Source organism: Lagopus leucura, unplaced genomic scaffold (genome assembly GCF_019238085.1).
Source record: "Lagopus leucura isolate 7727_CA_CO unplaced genomic scaffold, USGS_WTPT01 Super-Scaffold_741, whole genome shotgun sequence".
NCBI classification, from domain to species: Eukaryota; Metazoa; Chordata; class Aves; order Galliformes; family Phasianidae; genus Lagopus; species Lagopus leucura.
In genome coordinates, this window is record NW_024962256.1 from 554,957 (window position 1) to 573,293 (window position 18,337).

At 48.9% G+C, this 18,337-nt stretch overlaps 3 protein-coding genes across 3 annotated transcripts; all 3 read right to left on the reverse strand.

Annotated features, from left to right (window-relative positions):
- Positions 1-2,428: 2,428 nt before the first annotated feature.
- On the reverse strand, positions 2,429-7,031 carry CALHM2 (calcium homeostasis modulator family member 2). Its single transcript, XM_042863736.1, has 3 exons — positions 6,755-7,031; positions 4,414-5,382; positions 2,429-4,335 (listed from the first exon to the last, which is right to left on the reverse strand). The coding sequence occupies exons 2-3, from the start codon at positions 4,954-4,956 to the stop codon at positions 3,919-3,921; spliced, it is 960 nt and encodes a 319-aa protein (XP_042719670.1). The 5' UTR covers positions 4,957-5,382; positions 6,755-7,031; the 3' UTR covers positions 2,429-3,918.
- Positions 7,032-9,903: 2,872 nt separating this feature from the next.
- CALHM1 (calcium homeostasis modulator 1) lies at positions 9,904-11,724 on the reverse strand. Its single transcript, XM_042863915.1, has 2 exons — positions 11,176-11,724; positions 9,904-10,359 (listed from the first exon to the last, which is right to left on the reverse strand). Exons 1-2 carry the CDS (start codon positions 11,722-11,724, stop codon positions 9,904-9,906), a joined length of 1,005 nt encoding a protein of 334 aa, XP_042719849.1.
- A 3,575-nt stretch (positions 11,725-15,299) lies between these two features.
- Positions 15,300-18,069, reverse strand: CALHM3 (calcium homeostasis modulator 3). The gene is made up of 3 exons (XM_042863885.1): positions 17,680-18,069; positions 16,985-17,240; positions 15,300-16,197 (listed from the first exon to the last, which is right to left on the reverse strand). Exons 1-3 carry the CDS (start codon positions 17,964-17,966, stop codon positions 15,748-15,750), a joined length of 993 nt encoding a protein of 330 aa, XP_042719819.1. The 5' UTR covers positions 17,967-18,069; the 3' UTR covers positions 15,300-15,747.
- Positions 18,070-18,337: the final 268 nt, after the last annotated feature.

The window sequence follows — 18,337 nt, forward strand, 5'->3', positions numbered from 1 at the left end:
ATTTCAATATGTGCCCATTTTCTCTTGTACTGTCCCAGAGCACCACTAAAAATAGTCTGGTTCTACTTTTTTTTTTTTTTTTTTTTTTTTTTTTTTTTATGCTCTCCTGACAAGTATTTACACACATGGATAAGATTTGGCTTGAGCCTTTTCTTCTTCAGGCTGAAGGCTCCAGCTCTCAGCCTCTCTTTGTATGATGGATGCTCTCTAGTCCTGTTGCCATCTTCCTGTTCCTTTGGAGGATTCACTCTGGTAAGCCCAGTGACTGCTTCTCTGTATCGGAGAACCCAGCACTGGACACATCGCCCCAGATGACTGACCATGGCAGAATAGAAGGGAAGAATTACCTCATTTAGCCTTCAGATAAGGTCCTTCCTAATATATCCCAGGATGTTCTTGGCCTTTTAGGCTGAAAAAACTTGTACTTTCAAAGCATACAATGTCCAATTACAAGGGATCCCACGATAACAACCATCCTGTAACAAATTGCCAGTGTCTGATGACAGAAAAAGTCAGTGATTTTCAGTACTGGGCATCTTTTAAGATACTTCATTGAAGTTGAAAAGAGTGTTTTTTCTATGCTGGAAAAAAAAATCCCCAGCTAACCTTCTGCATAGAAAAAGCCAACTATCTTTGATACGCTATCGCTGGTATTGGTGTCTTATCCTTGGTCTTGTATTTCTCCGATAAGATGTGGATGATGTGATGGGTTTTTTATAGACAGAGAACTGAAAGTGAGGGGAAAAAGCAGGGGGTGCAGAGAGGGGGTGCAACATCCAGTAGCAGCTGCTGCTATTCCTTTTTTTTTTTTTTTTTTTTAAACAGTGCAACTGCAGTAATGGTGGTTTTCCTTTTATTTTTTCCCCTGAATGAATTAGTTATGTAATAGAGTGTGTAAATAAGTGTCTGAATTGAAACCAAGATCCCTTTGAAGTATTATTTCTTTATGATTACAGGGGCTATTATAGTCTATACAGTAGTCAGCAGGGAAAATGAAAGGGCTGTGTTTAATTCTGTGTACTGGAGCCTGGTTTAAGTGTGGCTTGCTGCTGGAAAGCGTGCCCTAACTGACAGCCTGTAGGCTGCTCTGTAGCAGCATTGCTTTCAGCCTCTGCAGGAGGAGCACAGAGCACGTGAGCTCAGCCTTCATGATCCAGCATGCCAAGAAGACAGGCGTCTTGGCTTCCCTTTTGGTATTTTTCTTGCTTATGCTGAGTTGAAAAGCTATGTGGCTTAATGTCCTGCTCTGAGTATTTTTGCAGAAGTTAATCAAGTCTACTTCTTCCCCAGATGCTTTGCTCCCAGCATTTCCCACACATTGATAGCTCTCACCCTGATTCCTTTCCTCCTTCGGTACTTTCTTCCTTCTGCTGACTTCACCTCACCCTCAATGGGGAAGGGTGAGTGACTACCTTGGCAGGGTTATAGATAACCCTATTAATTGCAGGGGAGTTGAACTAGATGACCATTAAGGACCACTTCCAGCTCAACTGATTCTATGATTCACAAGGGCACTGTTGGGCTATGAGGGACAGAAGCTCAGAGCTGCATTATCAGGGGCCATGCTCAAGGCTGTGGAAGAAGGGAGGAAAAACAGGAAAAAAAATCCTCACAATTGCATTGTTTGAGATTTGCTACATATTAGAGAAATACTACAGTGCAGTATTTCCGACAGCAGTAGTTTGCTCTGCTCCTTGCTGTTAGCTGCTGGCCCAAATCTGCCTCTCCAGGAAGATGGTGAAAAAATGGGCAAGCTGCACAAGTCTCTGGCCTATCGCAAGGCATGGAAAGCAGCTGGAGTTAATGGAGAAGAGAGAAGCTAAACAAAGCAAAGGCCGGGCTGTACACATGCTGTATTCTTAGGGTAAACAAATCCTTTAGCAAGCATTGTGTCTTGCTGTTCTCCTTCAAAAGGAGGGGAGAGGAGGAGAAGGAAGTGGAGGTGGTTCAAAGGAATGAGGGCTGTCTCAAAGGGAAGTAAGAGGAATATGCTCATGCTACTGTTTCAGCAAGTTACCTTGCATCTGCTGACTTGCATGCGGGGGTGGCAAGCGCATATGCGTGTTCACCCCTCAGGGCCTGTGAGGAGAAATGCAAATTTAACTTTTTTATCTCAAGTGAATGCAGTTTCCTTTTTTTTTTTTTTTTTAACTTGCATATGATCATTCCTGAAGATTAGGTCAGTTGGTAGCTGAGCCTTCCCACAGATGAAAGGCAAATTATGGCAGAGCTGATCGTGGGTCCTGGGATACCTCCTCCACTAGTTTAATATGTGATGATACTTCAAAACATAGTATCGTGGTGTTACCTGAACAAAAGAGGATGTAAACATTTAATAGAAAGAAAAGTTCCCAGTTCTTGGCTTCAAAGGGAATATTAAAACATGCCTTCTATGACTCCCTTAAAAATGTCAAAAGGCAATGAAAAATAACTCATTTAATAGTTTATTTCAAATCTTCTTGTGTTGAAGCCTCTCTGAGTTCAGAGTTTTTTTTTTTTTTAACAATTCAAGGCTTTTTGGTAAAAGGCACGGTGTAAATTGAAGTTGTGTCTGTAGAGGAACTGTACGAGTAGGAAAACCAAACTCCATTGTCCTGCCTATATAGGTATATAGGTCTGACTCTCAGGTAGAAAGGGGCACAGTGCCAAAACAGTCAGCACAGTGTCAGCAATTGCAGTACTATAACATCTCTCTGGTCTTGCTCTCTCCGTACAGCTGAGTCCCTAAAATAGCCAGTTTGCTGCAGGGACTGTTTAAAGCAGTGGTAAGAATTTAGTTCAGTGGTAGAGGAGTAGAGAGGGCTGCTCCCCTCATCCCATTCCCACAGTCTCTTGTGCTGCAGAAGCAATAGAGCAGGTGAGTGCATGTAACGTGGTCTTTTGGCTGGCAAGTTTTTTGCCCCTTTCCCTGGAAGAAATATGCTCCGTTAGTACAGCAAAATACTATTTTATACATATAGTGTGTGTATGTATATAATGTAATTATATGTATGTAATTCTGTCTGGGGTTTTGTTCCAACCTGTCAACCAAACAAGCAGGACTCTCATCCAATGGTGGATGAGTAATGCAATGAGCTGCACATGGTGCTGTGGTTCACCGTGGATGCTATGCTCCCTTTGAGCCCTCCACTATGCCACCTCGCCTGAAAACTATTCTGCTGATGGTGTCACCTTCCAGGTTTATATTCTCATGGCTGTGACCATTTGGGCTCATTAGAGGTTGCCAGACGCTTCAATAAGAACAAAGGGAGTTCAGTGTCCTACCCAAATTTCAAGTTGGTAATTACAGAGTGTCTTTCTGAATGCCTACAATATTGGTGATTCCTCCTGCCTTAGTCTCTCAGTTATTTGGTGTGCTGATGTAGTATTGACCCACTCCTTCCCAGATGCTATTGAATCCTTGTTGCTACAGGAATGTGCTCACTGCTTCTCTTTCCTTCTGAAGTCTGTAAAGTACTCCAGGACCTGTCAGTGTAACTGGCACTGCGGAACTGCATAAGAAGTTACTGGTGTTGATAAAAAGGTGGGTGTGTAGGATGGCTGGGGCTAGCCCTGCCACAGGGGAGACAGATGGGACTGCAAGAGACAGAGCTAGAAATGTTCCCAGCTCTTCCTCCCTGAGGTTTCTGATGGTGCTTAAGACAGCAGGGCTCACCAGCAGCCTGAAGGTAAGGTGTGCATCTGCTGTGCTCCCCTTATCCCTCTGGGAGCACCAGCAAGATGTTTGTCTCCAAGGGAGGGGTTCCTCAGCTCAGTGCATTGCTTATCAGCCTCTACCTGGAGGCTGTTGATTCCTTTTTACCTGCTGAGATTAGTAATCCTGCTGGCAGGAATATTCCCAGCGAATCCATGAACTGCACACCAATACTGATAGGCCTGCCAGGCAGACTGGGGAACTGCTCCCAACATCCATCTGTCTTAGGAAGCCAAGAAGAGCATTTCATGGCCCTCTGGGGTTGGCCCATTCCCTTCCACCCCTTTTGCCCATTTGTGGAGTCGGCTATAGAGGGGGAAGCCCTTGTTCTCCCGGTAGATGTAGACACCCGTGATGGCGTTCCACTGGGGGCTTGGCTGCACGCCCTCCACTGGGAACTCCTGCACCAGCTCCTTCTCCTCCTTATCAAGTGCCACAAATCCAAAGAATTGCTTCACATTCTTTGCTGCCAGGATCCTGGAGTGGACTTCAGCTGTGCGGCGGAAAAGCTTGTCCTCGTTGGAGCGGTACTGGGCCCAATAGGCCTCCTGCCGGTAGCTCAGCGGTGAGCAGCAGTGCTTCAGGCACTTGGTGAGGAAAACCAGGACGGCGACGATCCCAATGAGCAGCCAGCCAAAGAGCTGAGAGAGAGAGTTTGCGTTAGGGCATGTCAAAATGATTTTACCTGCTCCATGCAGCTCTGCTCCCAACTTGCCTACCTGGGATTCATATCTCAGCCTCCGTGTCACCTCATCCCGGAACTTGGTGAGGTTTGCTGGCACGTCTTTGCAGGGGAATCTCGCCAGCACCTCAGCCCCAAACTCAGATGGGAACTTGTCCAGGGTGGATGGCCTGACAAACTCGCTGAGGGCGCAGATGTAAGCCTCCCCACGCAGCAAGGAGATGACTGACCAGGTGACGGGTGCCACGGCTGCCCGGCCCATGATGGAACCGAAGAGGAGGAAGGTGGCGGCAGTGGAGAAGTTCTTGGTGCCACGCTTGTGGCACTCAGCCACTACGTTCCAGGTGTGGTTGTTCAAGATGACACCGATAAGGAATAGTGCCAGGGCTGGGACACCAATGGCAGCCAGCCCATAGATGTAGTTGCGGGCTGGAGAGCAGGGGCAGTGGAAGGCAACAACTGAGAAGAGCTCCTCGCTGCCCACTGTGCCCAGAGCCACCAGGCCATTAAAGATCATCACGTCTTTGCTCTTAAAGAACAAGGAGAGGAAGCGGAAGTTTTCAGCGATAAGGGCAGCCATCTTATCCTGGAGATGGAGAATGAGAGGAGGTGCCTACTGCAGTGGGGGGCTGTGTTGGCCCACGTCCCAGCACCGAGGGACACGATGAGGGAGTGAAATGGCCTTGGGATGACTGAAATGAAAGGGAGCACAACACCTTCACTGCAGTCACTGATAGCTGGTGTCCCAGCCTCTGGAGCTGGCTGCTACCAGGGATACTTCGGAATGGATTGAAAAGGAATTCAGCTTAAGCAATGAAGGAAACCTCAGGCTCCTCAGTTTTTCAATAAACTGTCCAAGAGCATTTCTGTAGCAAAGATTACCAAGGGGACGATCATTTCTACCCTTGTCATTAGTACGTTCATAGTCTTTCGTTTGGCTTTAGTCACATCCCACAGAAGCGATGACCACTGGTGTTGCCGCTGGACACTTATTGATCTCCCAGGCCTGTAATGAAGGAGGACGCTGTGTTACTGGGGAAACTGGACCAGAGCAGTGGGGCATGGATGCATCCCCAACCCTGCCAATGACTCACACTCTAGCCCTCCCTCCTTAGACCTGATGAGTTAATATTTAGTAAAAGCCCGAAGTATGCCAGGGAGACAGCAGGAAATGAGTCCCATGGGTGCTGCAAGTTTACCTGGTAGGTTTGGGTACAGGGAGATGCTTCATGGGAGGATCAGGTTGGAGAAACATTAATGGGAAAGCAGCCGCTAGTGGCTGAGGACCTACTGGAGGATGGTGTCCTGCTGCTCTGCATGTGCCTTCCCTTTTACTGCACATAGTGGCAGCTGGCCCCATGCTAATGCAGTCCTGTTTCTCCATTGGGGGTCTCTGCAACTGGGCAAGGGGCTGCTGGTGCCAGCAAGAGATATTACTTTCTGGGAAAGCAAAGCTTATTGTGATCCAATGTACAAACACTGAATACTGATAGAGCTGGGCCTGAAATTACATAGAAGTTCCTGCTAGCAAGGGATGTGGTAGGATGATTCTCTCCCACAGTTGCCTTGCTGTCCCCTTTGCAAGTGTTGCTTAGCTGATTTCTTTGTTTCCTTTGCATCTGCTCTGCACCCCTGTGTGGTTTAATTTCAGGAAGCTTCAAGTCTGACAAAGCCTGCAAGCCTCGGGGTTTGCTGGAGGCATGAAAGACCTGGACAGCCGACTAACAGTCCCTGGTGGTTTGTGCAGCACTGGCAGCATGCGTATCGTTGTACAGAAGTTCTGGGGGAGACCTGACACCCCAGCACAACTGTCCCAAAATCCAGGGTGAGCTATCCCTGTGCTAGCCCCAGCTACAAGGAAAAGGCTATGGGGGCGTTTGTGCAGGTGAGAGAAAGACGCCATAGTTCATCCTCCTCTAACAGAAGCACCCAGTGCCTTTAATACCTTCCTGCATCTTCCCAGGTTTCCATATACAAAACTCCCTCCTTAAAGCCAAAACCCGCAGCCACGTGACAGCAGCTCCGGCCTGCAGTTCTGGCTGCTGTGCTTTGTGATGCAAGCAAGAACACTAAAGCTCCAAACTTGCCCTGGTGCATGGTGTTCAAATCCCTTTTATTAGAACAAGCTGATAAGCAAGGCTTTGCAACGTCTCTTCCAGATCCTGGTACCAGGCAAAGCAAAAAGAAGAGGAGCTGGCAAGGAGCATGCTATGTTGGCCGAGGGGTTACCCTCGCTCTGCTGCTGGGTTATGATGGGAGAGATGGGTGGGTAGGATGGGAGGGGAAAAGATGCTTTCAGCAAAAGACTTTTTTAGTAGGCAGCGTTAGTCTTTTCCTGAGACATCTCTGAAAGCAAGTGAAAAAACGCCATCACTTACTTGGAAAGCCGTTGAAGTCCTTCTGGAACTTTGTCTAGCTGGTTTTGCTCAGGCTCCAGGAGTGGGGCTCTCCCAGCAGCAAGGGGGTGAGCAGCAGGGAGGGTCCAGCTGAGGCCAGGAGGGTGGGCGAAGCAAAAGCGGGTGAAGCAGTATTCAAGTTCGGCAGCTTCCTTTGCAGTGTGCCCTGGGCTGTCAGCTTTTGGGAGGAGGGAGGGAGGGAGGAGGCTGTTCTTGGGGCCTGCGCCTGGGTGGGGCGATGAGCAGGCGCGTGGCTTCTGCTGGGTGCAAGACTGAGGTTGTGCCTTTAAAAAAAAAAAAAAAAAAGAAAGGAAGGAAAAGCCGAGAATGAGTCAGTGGAAAAAGCACGTTGGTATGTTTCAGATCTGCGATGCAGCTGTGCAGAGGCTGGCCGTGGGGAGGACGGGTTTGCCTGCAGGACAGGAGCAATGGATGCCTGGATGGAATGTGAGGGGGAAATTCTGGAGCCCCTAGTCTGGTCTGGATGTGACCCCCATGCTCCCTAGAGGATGCTGGTGGGACCGAGGCTGGAACCCATGGGAATGAGGATGGGACCCCAGCTGAGCAGGTTGGGGCAGTGTGGGAGAAGCCCTTTCCTCGTCTCAGGTGAAGGGGAAGGGGTGGAAACTGCTGTTTTTGTGACTGAGAGCTGGCTGAGCCTGTGGGGATAATGCCAGTCTGGCTGGGTTTTCGAGAGGAGCAGGAACCCATCACCACAAACTCTGTCAAGTTTTGCTTCTTGCCTCTGAGATGGACCCACTCTTGTGGATCGAGCAGAGGGGTGTAATGGCTGCTATGCAGTGCTGTGGTTTGCGTGGGACAAGCCGTGTGTTTGGGGCTGAGTGCAGCCCATGAGCTGGAGATTGCAGCCATGTTCCTGTCTGTCTCTGCCTTTTTGCTTTCTACTTCCTCTGTAGACTGATGCCTTGCTTTCTCCTCTCTGCTGCTTGTCCCTTGGCTCCAGTTCCAGCCTGTCACAGAGACCAGAGGCTCTGTCCCTTTTCTCCAGCCTCTTTGGCACTGTGTCCCCAGGGTTAAGCTCAGTGCTCTCATGATAATCTCTTCAGCACAGGCAAACCTTCAAGTAACACTCACGTTCTCTTCTGCCCAGAGCAAACCAGTGCTAAGCCAATGACTGTGGTCCAGCTGAAATCTTTGTCCTGAGTACTCCTCACCCTCCAGCCTGGTAAGGCTCTAGCCTTACCCCATCCCTTTGTGCTGGCCCTGGTTTTTGCAGCATTGCAATGCCGGAGTGCACTGCATGCATGGTAATCCCGCAACTCCAAGAGCCCCACTGCCAAACATACTCTGTGCCAGGACTGCAGCCTGTGGGAGCCACTCTGCATCCCCCGGTGAGGGGTCTACTCCCACCAGTGATGAGATATGTCCCCAAAATCCAGAAAAGCTGCTGCGACAAAGTGTCAGCACAGGAAGATCACCATTCCTGTTCTGCAGGGACTGCCAAAGTTGCTACATGGGACAGAGCTTTGATCTCAAAATCTAAACTGAAACTCCAAAAGCTTTTCTTTGCAAATGCACGTAGGTTCCTTGGTATGTGGATGGAGCCGGCTGGCCCCGCATGCTGATCACAGCTGTAGTGGGACTTGGGGTACAGCTTTCTTTGTGAGCCATGAACAGTGCTGAGCTGCAAGTAATGGGAGTGGAAACCGCCTTTATCTTTTAATCTCCTTTGCTTGTAAATCAGGTTTTGTGTCTATTAATTTCTGGGCAGGTGCTTTAATTACAGTTTGGGGTGTGAAGATTAATGATAAATCTGTGTCATGCTCCTTTCTCCCGGGAGTCAGCCACACTCAGCCTTTGACCATGGGCTGGTTCATGCTACAGAGCAGACCGAAGAATTCCATTTTCGTTTTGTCCTTTGTTCTTCTCTCCCCACAGCCTCTGTGGAGTTAGACACCGGTAATTAAGGTTTATGTTCAGAACAGTCACCTCAGTTACCAGTGAGCCATAATGGGTTAGTTTAAACAAGAATGCGGTAGGAGAAATTTCAAGGGGATGAGCATTTAGAAAGGGATGCAGCATGGGTAAAATTTGTGTTTCTAAAAGCTTTTTTTCTCCTGTGTGCTGCTAGTGCAATGAGAGCAAGGAGTGAATGGAGAGATTTCCATTGCTGCCTCAAGGCCCTGGGTTCCGTCATCCCTGGGCTGTATGGAAATCAGTGCCTGCCTGCTGTTGCAAAAGGTTGGTGCTGCACCCTGCAGCCGTGTGGCTGACCCAACTGTTCCTTCATGGGCTGTGGCTGGCCCAGTGCCAGTCCCACATGTTGCCCCAGCTCCTTGTCCCTGTACTGAAATAAAGAAACCCCGATGATTTTATAAACAGCCTTTATGACTTGTGCGTTGAGCCTGAACAGTAAGCCTGAGGTATTTATTTGGAGCTGGCTTCTCAAACAAACACCTGGGCTGATGTATAATGTTCGTCTTCATGCTGGAGAGGAATCCAGGTGAAGCTGCAAGAATGGAGCATCCTGCGGAAAGTTCTTGGCAGGAGGGTCAGCCTGGCCTCCATCTCTCCTGGTCCAGGCACCCCGTTTCAGGAGTTTCCCCTTGAGCCGTACCCATGACACCACCGCTTCCCTCGCAATGTAGGATACCCCTTTTCAGGTTTATCTTTGCATCGCCTTTATTTTAAATCTTCTCGTGGCCTGGAAACTGTATGTGTGTGTAGGGGTCAGTGCACGGGGGGGCTGATGGGGAGACAAGCAGCCCAGCTTGATTCTTTACTGGGGATATTGCAATGCTGCCCAAATGCACAGCAATCCTTGGTGTTGCAGGGAGCTCTTCCCACTCCAGCTCTGTCACAGGCCATGAAGTGCATGTGAAGAAAGAAAGGAAGTTTTGCACATATGCGTCAGCAACTGCTTCCACACAAAGCTGTGGCATGGTGCCACGGGATGCACAACGTGCCCCAGCATCCCCAGGGCTCATCTGTCACATCAAGCCTTGGCCAGCTGCCTTGTTCAACCCAGAGCTCATTGTCTGCATTACGCAGGCTGTAGGGCTGCATATGGAGAGCAGATGGGGTCACCTGGGTACCAGCGCTGCCCTTTGGGTGCTCGTGTACCCTTTGGGTGCTCATCACCCCAGCCAAAAGTGTGGCTCTGCTTCTGCTCACACCACGCTGTAGTAGACTGCAGCCTCCCGCCGGGGAGCAGGGGGCTGCCATTCCCCAGCCCAGCCATTGCTGCTGTGGGGTGCAGTTGGGTGAAGGTGCAGCGGGGGCTTGCACCTGTGCCAGCTTTTCAGGGCTGTGTTCATAGTGCCCCAGTCGGTGATGCCTAAAAGTTTCTCTGAAGCTTCCCCAGCATCTGTGGGGGCTTTTCTGGGTGGGTGGCAGTGAGTTGCCACCAGGTCTTTGCTCATGCTCTGGAAGAACTGCTGGATGCAGACCTTGGCAAAGCTCTTGGCATGCTCTGCACAGGTCTCATCAAACAGCTTGCGCTCAATGTCAATGTAGTGGGACCAATACCTGCTCTTCAGGAAGACAGTTTGGGTGAAGCAGGGCCGGAGAGATCTGACCAAGAATGCCAGCGTGGTCATCAGCAGCACGAAGCACCAGCCTAGGGCCTGTGGGGATGAGTGGGAATACTAGATCCATCATGAGCAGACCATAATAACCCCTTCTTCCCAAGCTTCATTTCTCTTCTAAAAATAGGAATGATTCCTATCTGTCCTAAGGAATGCAGGGAGAGCAACTTTAAAACAGAATACAAGTGACGAGAGAATATTGGACCATCCTGATTCTAGCTGTGGCCAGAAGCAAAGAACTTGAGAAGAATTAAGCACAGGACGAGGAGTTATTGGCACTTTTTCATCTGTGGTTACCTGGTGTGGCTAATAAACACAAGCAGCAGAGACAACTGGTTATCAGCCCCTTGCTTACATGAGCTATAACTAGTGCCCAGAGCAGCCACAGGTTAACAGTGGGTTACATGAGGTGGTGGCAGTCATGGAGTAACAACTACATTTACTCCTTCTGAACTTGCCCTAAATGACTCTTGGTATACAGCTCCGCTGTGCATCACCATCCTGGGCTGGTCAGCCTGGACCAAGTGGGATCAGTGGTCAGGACATGGGTCCTTGCTCCAAAGCCCTGCCCCATGGTCACCTTCTGCTGTTCATGGGAATGCTGTCAAGGTGAAACCTGCCACTATTGGGATGGAGCAGAGGGGTGCCTGTGGTCAGGGAGCCAACACCTGGACCAGGCTTGGTGGAGAGGAGTCCGAGAGGCTGCTGTGAAGGGTACAACTTGTCCCCCTGCAAAACAGCCCATCTCTCCTCCTGAAGCTTTATTTCAATGGAATCCCCCCTTTAAGACAGAGCTAAGGCTGTCAGCACCTAACCCTAAGCCATCAGAGAGGACATAGCTGTGATGCCTCTTACCTGTGAGATGCAGCGCAGGTACCTGATGGCCACTTCATTGGCGATGAGCTCCTGCCCGTCGTAGATCTCCTTGCAGGGGATGCGGGCAAGGACTCGCTTCATCTCTCCCTGGGAGAGGTTACGGTGGCTGGCATTGCCCAGGGCCTCCATGGGCAGTGCAGTGCAGAAAGCACACGTGATGCACTTCCCATCCAGCAGTGTCACTGACACCCAGACAGCTGGGGCAATCATGGCCCGCTGCGCCACGGAGCAGAACATGTAGCGCAGGACAGCTGCATCCTTCCTCCGCTGGCCCTGGGGTCGCCTCCACTCCTCAGTCAGCATGGACACGTTGTTGTTCAGCACGAAGCCCAGCAGGAATAGGATGAGGGGAGGCACTAGGAGGACGCCCAGCCCATAGGCCAGGTTGTAGCGTGGCAGGCAGGGACAGTTGAAATCAAAGGCTGAGTACAGCTGGGCGCTGGCCAGGGCCATGATCCCACAGATGCCGCTCATGAAGGACTCCTGGTTGGACTGGAGGAACTGGAAGACCATCCGAAACTTGTCCATCTTCCTCCTGAAACAATTCCTCCCCTATTGTGGTCCAAGCTGAGTCTTTGGTTTATTTCATTCTTTCAGACCCTTTCTGCAAAGATGGACATCAGCAAGTCTCTATAGAGTTCAGCAATTTACTTACACACTCTGACAGCCCCAGTATTTAATGCAGAAAATGCAACTTTTTATTTCCTGTTTATTTTGCTGCTTGCAGAACTTCAAGGTTTGTGTCCTTTCACTCTTCCACGTGTCCCCGGGACCTGGGTTGTTTCTCATTTGCTAAATCTGTCTCCATTCTTCTCTATGTCCTCATTTCTGCAGTCTCCCTGTCACCAGTCCTCCTGGCTGCTGGGCACAGGTGCTGCCTTGGCTGTGCTCTGCCCAGAGCAATCTGTGCCCTGGTAGGAATGGGATTTGCTGGTTGGGCTCTGTGAACCTGCTTGCAAATTCAGCAGGGCAGCTGAGTGCCTCCCACGCTGGACAGGATGCCCCACCTCTGCTCTGCTAACATATGTAGAAAATGGGGCTTCAGATTTTCCTCCTCAAAATCGGCATCAGCCAGAGCTTAGCTTCTACAGAACAAACCAAAAAGAAGTGGATTTTATTGCTGCTCTCATCTTGACTCCCATCTCACAAAGCAGCTTCGGAGCACCACATTTCACCTTCAAGCTGCCCAAAAAATACCGGAATATTTGGACTCTAAGTGGCCTTAAACATACTGCTGCAGTGCTGACCACCAGCAAGGCATTCACTCCCTCCAGCCTGTCACCACATGTGCTACTGACATGAGTGTCAAAGTGGTACCACCACAGAGGTGATCACAAAGCACACTGGTAACACCCAGTGAGTCCTAGCTTTGCCTGCTGCAAAGAGGTTAATTGCATGATCTCATCAAACGGAAAGAGATTTGCCTGCATGAATACAGATGAGGATTACTATATCTCTAGCTAGGAGAGCCAGCTGGCTTCTCTGCTCACCTGGTGCGTGGCTTTCTGAAGGGCAGTTTACATCAAAGCTGCCATGAATCAGCCTTGTAAATGCAGAGAACTATTTTTGATCTCCAGGAAAACTTTCATTAAAGATGAATGAGGAGCCTGAGTCTGTTTGTTGTGCAGCAGCAACAGTTCTCATGGAAGCCAATAGCAACTCAGTAGGGATCAAAACAGGGCTCATATATGTCAATCTTGATCTCTCCTTATTTTTGTGAGAGAGAGTCTGTTTTTGTGAACTTCCAGCAGGAAGCTCACTCCAACAAATTTTCTGTGCAGAAACAGCATGACCTCATCTGCTTGTGCTTTGGAAACCAGGCCTGGCAGAGGTGGTGCATGCCCAAATCCATCCCGATCTGGGGTCCTGCACCTGGGTGCCCAGTTAGACACCATAACAGGGAGTTGCGTAGGGCTCTGTGTGCCCCAGTGAATACAGGAGATAGAGAGGAGGGACAGGAAAGTGGTCATGATTCCCATATCATTGGGAACATTGATGGCGGGATGGGGAAATCTGTCACTGCAGTCAGCATCACTGTTTCATGGACTCCTGGTGGGTGAAGGGCCCCGAGGACTTCAGACACATCTGTACTCTGGGCGTTAGGACAGCCCCGAGAGACAAAGAGCTGCTAAAGCTTGTTGGTCACCCTCTCCCTTCCTGCTGTCGTATGAGAGCACAGTTTCCTAATAAAGCAGGTGGAAAGGGACCTCTGGGCATCACCACTGTAAGACCAGTTGGAATCCAAATATTCCCCCATCTTTTGGCCAGCTTGAAGGAGCAACCTGGTGCTTCAATGCTGCTTTTTGAAATAGGAAGAGAGATGTAGGACATAAACAGCAAGTCAGGTTTTAACTGAGCCAAACTTCTCAGGAACATATCTGGAACACAGACTACTGTGTGCGTAATCTCCAAAATTTCTGCATCTGCATAACAGTCACAGTACTTATGCACAGTACTTATAGGTCAATATGCAGTACATTGGTAGTACACACATACTTATGTGCTACCAATGGCTACTAACTCCAGAAGTGGGTAGTTTGCATGAGCATAAATGCCTAATTTGCACTTGCAGGTGTCCAGGTATGAAAATCAGATGCAGAGAAATAGAGAGGAAATTGTGCCTGGCTGCAGTAAGTTTATGTAGTTGTGTTGCAGCTAGATCACTGAAAGCTCTGAGCAGCACATTTATTTTTGTTGGTGACTGATCTACTGAACTTCAGCTTGAACTGGTTACCAATGAGTTTAAACTGATTCAAAATAAGCTTCTCTTAAGTGAGAATATGTCTCCCTCAGACTGGTTTCAGCTAAAAATAAAAAATCCATATCCAACACTCAACAGTCAGGTGCCTAAATCAGCACAACCAACTGGTCAAATTAGGTGATCCTCCTGCTGTGATAAATGTTGGGGTAGTCTCCCCTTGAATGTAGCCGGGTTAAGTCACTTAGAGATTGTGGTCAGCTGGTGACTGATCAATAGGTCAATATGTCAATAGATATTAGGTCAGTAGTTCAAAGGTCAATGGGTCAAAGGTAACCAGGCCAAAAGTCAATGTGTATTAGGCTAAACGGTCACTAGGTCAAAGATCAATAGCTCAAAGGTCATTGCTACCTGCACTGAAGGACTGTTATGACAGATTGAATCCAGAGTTACAAACTAAATGAGCATCATCAGCATTGTATGTTGATGGTCCATTGACTACAGGAATGTTATGTGTGTATCAAAAAGCAAGATAGATGATGGTAATTAGGATGTGTAGAAACTGTGGCACCTGAACATGATGTAAAAGGTATGGATTAAAGGGTGGATCTTGTCGTGAGTCCCGATCAAAAGCTAAAAAAATCATTGGGTCAAAGATCAGGGGGTGAAGGTCAAAGGCCAAGAGGTCACAAAAAGACTGAGTGCCTGAGCCATACAACTTTTCTGACAAGGACCCCCCTATCAACCAGAGCTACTCTGTGACTAGACTGATCCTCCTGTTTCCTCCCAGCACAGCTAATAAAACTACCCCACACCTCCTTCTTTGCATTTTGTGGCAACTCTGAGATGGCTTAAAGCCTGAAAGCATGGAAAGTAGCATGCAAAGTAGCATGCAAAGGAGAGCTGCAGACCTCGGGACTGAGTGAGGCTAGGAAAATCGCTGATTTGACTTGTGTGGAGTGGTGAGTCTGCAGCAAAGTTCAGGGTGAGATTTGTGGTCTCATGCCTGGTGATAGTAAACCAGAGCTGAAATTCAAAGTGCGATGTTTATTTTGAAGGAAAGCATAGCAATCACACCCTGGAGCTAAAGAGCATGGGAAGAGCTCTGTGCTGATCCCAGAGGGCACTGCACACACGGCTTGGGGTGTGCCTGGGGTATTTCTGTGGCATTTCAATATCTGGCAGAGCTGATTTTTTTAAATCAAAGTCAGAAAAGTTCATAATGGCATGAAAAGATGGGGAACAGAGATGAGGGAAGGGAGAGCAATGCAGCATGGGGTTTGCAGTAAGAATTTTAATGCAACCAAGCAGCACTGCTGGACAGAAATATCAGTCAAACCCATATCATGATAAACATGTAAAACAGAGGCTAGAAAGAGTGGATGAGAAAGTAATTGGCATTAGAGGCTCAGAGCTTACATTCAAATGGTGCTGAAACTAAGGATGGTTATGCCCAGAGATGTAAGGATGATCCTTTGGGTAGATTGGTTTGTGCTAAAATCTACAAGAAGTGTGTAAAAACCAGGTGTGTCCTGTCCACGGCATGATGCTGGTGCATGCAAAGCCTTCTGAACACCAACCAGCCCAGCCAGAAGGGCTTTGTCACAGCTACAAACTCTTCAAGATAACAAAAGCACAGTTCAGAGCCCTTGGATGAGTATTGTCGTGAATGCTGACTCCGGTGATTCTGGAACTCTGGGATTTTGGGAGCTGAGTCTTACTAATTCTGCTAGGATGTTCTGCTGGTTGCCCCAGAGCCCAGCCTTTGGACCTGGGGTTCTGGAAGAAGAGGTGAGCACTGTGGCCATCCATCTGCTAGACACACCTGGATTGACTTCAGGACAACCTCCTCTTCACATATGGGTGTGCTGGGTGAATTTAGACCTGGCACTGCAGCTATCTGCCCAGGGTGGAGATCTCTCTTGCTCCAGAGGATGTCTGTGGATCGCCTGCCTTACATCCAAGGGAGGTTTCTCATAGTACCACATTTTCAGAAGTTTGTTCACCTGATTGTGGTCTGTGATGCCCCGGAGAAGATCTTCCTCTCTCTCATTCTCTCCAGGCAAGTCAAAGCTGTGCTGTCTGATTTCTTTCCGCATGCTTTCAAAGAAATGAAGGATGCATTGGTGAGCAAAGAGCCGGCTGTGCTCACAGCAGGTTTCCTCAAAAATCTTCTGCTCGATGTCGATGTAGTTACTCCAGTGACGTGTCTGGAGGAGGGCAGCCTGGTTGAAGCAAGGTGTGAGCCAGCGGGCAAGGAAAACAGCTATGATGAGGATCAACAAAATGCTCCAGCCGAGGGCCTGGGTGATAAGAAATAAGCAGAGGAACAGGATCAACATAAGCATAAGGACAGACACAAGCTGTTTGCTTGTACTGCTGAGAAAGGACTTCGTGTAATTGTGCATTGGGACTCCTGTCTTTATCTGTCCCTTAAACCCAGCTCCTGAAACTGCATTTAGGCTGAGAGTGCTGGGGAGGCAGTCACCTCTTCCCAGTGAATACATGACATTTATCTGTGCATCAGTACTTCAATAGAATAACTCTTTGCAAGAAGTCTGGAGCATTTGTTTTAAGCATGGGAGCCTCAGATAAAGGGGATTTGATGCTCTTCTGCTGGCACCCACTTATCTCCACTGAGAGCCACCTGCAATCCATACATGCTCTGAAGCCAGGTGTCCCGCTCTCACATTGTTCCTGAACAAACTGCTTTCACCTGTCTCAGCTTTCACTGTCCTTAAAGCAGCAGCTCCTACCTGCCAAGTTAGAAAACTTTGGTTCTAAGTAGGCAGGGTGTTAGCAGGCTCTGCTATTCTTCACAACCTGCTTTTTATTAAATGGGTTTAGAATGTGCTGGTTCTTTTAGAAGCAAAATTATGTTAATAAAAAAAACAAAACCAAAAACTTTCCTTCCTTCTTTTTCTCTTCTGAGGTGACTTTGGAGATTGTCACTGAGGGCAGTGGTGTTTTGGGGTGTAAGACAGCAAAGAGCAGCCCTACTCTCAGCCAGACCACAGCAAAGCTGTGCTGAATGAAGAGTGGGTGCCCTGAGCACATCCCTGCCATGGGGCTGAGCTGGCAGCCACTCACCTGGGACCAGCAGTGCAGGTACCTGGACACTGCCCTGCGGGATGTGCTGTTCCTCATCAGCTCATCCTCCTTGCAGGGCACCCTGGTGAGCATCTCCTGTGCCTGTGCCAGGGTGGCATTGGCAAAGCCCACAAACTTCTTGGGGTCTACAGAGCTGCTGAAGGCACAGATCAGGCATTTGCCATCCAGGAGGGTAACCACGATCCAAACAGCTGGGGCAACCATGGCTCGCTGCATGATGGAGCAGCACATGTACCTGAAGCAAAAGAGAGACAGGAGCTCAGCTTCTCTCTGAGAAATCCCATTTCTTCAAAGTCATTCTCACTGTGCTGTGTGTGACCTCTGTTCTGGACAATGGTTTGTCTGTAAAAGGGTGAAACTGGTTCTCCTTGCCATTTTACTGGTATGTCTGCAATAACTGAGCTGAAGGGAAGGAAATCACAATGCTGTTGATAAAGAACAACCACAATGGTAATGGTACTCTTTTTGCACATACAAGCATATCATCTTGCACATTTATGCCCTGGTGGAAAACCCATGCATGCACTGACCATGTCCCAAACTCCACACTCGTGGGGCGAAGTGTGGAAATGAATTTAGAATAAGTTGACTTACCAGGAGGAAGAGAGATACAGAGAGAAGACAGGATAGAGGAGAAGTGGAAGGGAGGGCTCTGCTCCTGGTGCAAACCCCACCTGATGACAGCCAGGTCCTTCCTCCTGTGTCCCTGTGGCCGCCTCCACTCCTCCATCATCACCAGAGATTGTCTGTTGAGGATGAGGCCACAGAGGAAGAGGGCGATGGGGGGCACAAACATGATCCCCAAGCCGTATGCCATGTTGTAGCGGGGCAGGCAGGGGCAGCTGAAGTCAAGGCAGGTATAAATCTTTACACTAGCCAGGGCTAACAGCCCACAGATTCCATTCATTACAGACTCTGAGTTGGACTGGAAGTACTGGAAGATCATCCGGAAGCGGTCCATTCTGCTCTTTTAGCCAATTCTTCTCCAAGGAAACTGTTTCCCTTCCTTCCCCTCTCTGCTCCCTTGGGGATGAAGAGAATGGAAGAGGATGAACAGCTTTCAAAGCTCCTTCTTTCACCCCGTGCTATCTTCTAGTATGGCAGTTGGTAGTTTCTGTATGCGATCAGGGGAAAGGAAGCGAGTCCAATTTGCTGGTCTTCGCCACAGCTGCCACTGTTTCTTTTTGGTGAAGCAGTCCCCCAGCCCTGGGAGTACAGGAAGGAGGCAGGAAGAGCACGCTTGGCTTTGAGCCCACCCCATTACCACTCAAACAGATTTCCCTAAATGAAAATTGCCAGAAAGGACCAACCCTGCAGTCCAGCGGCTGCGAG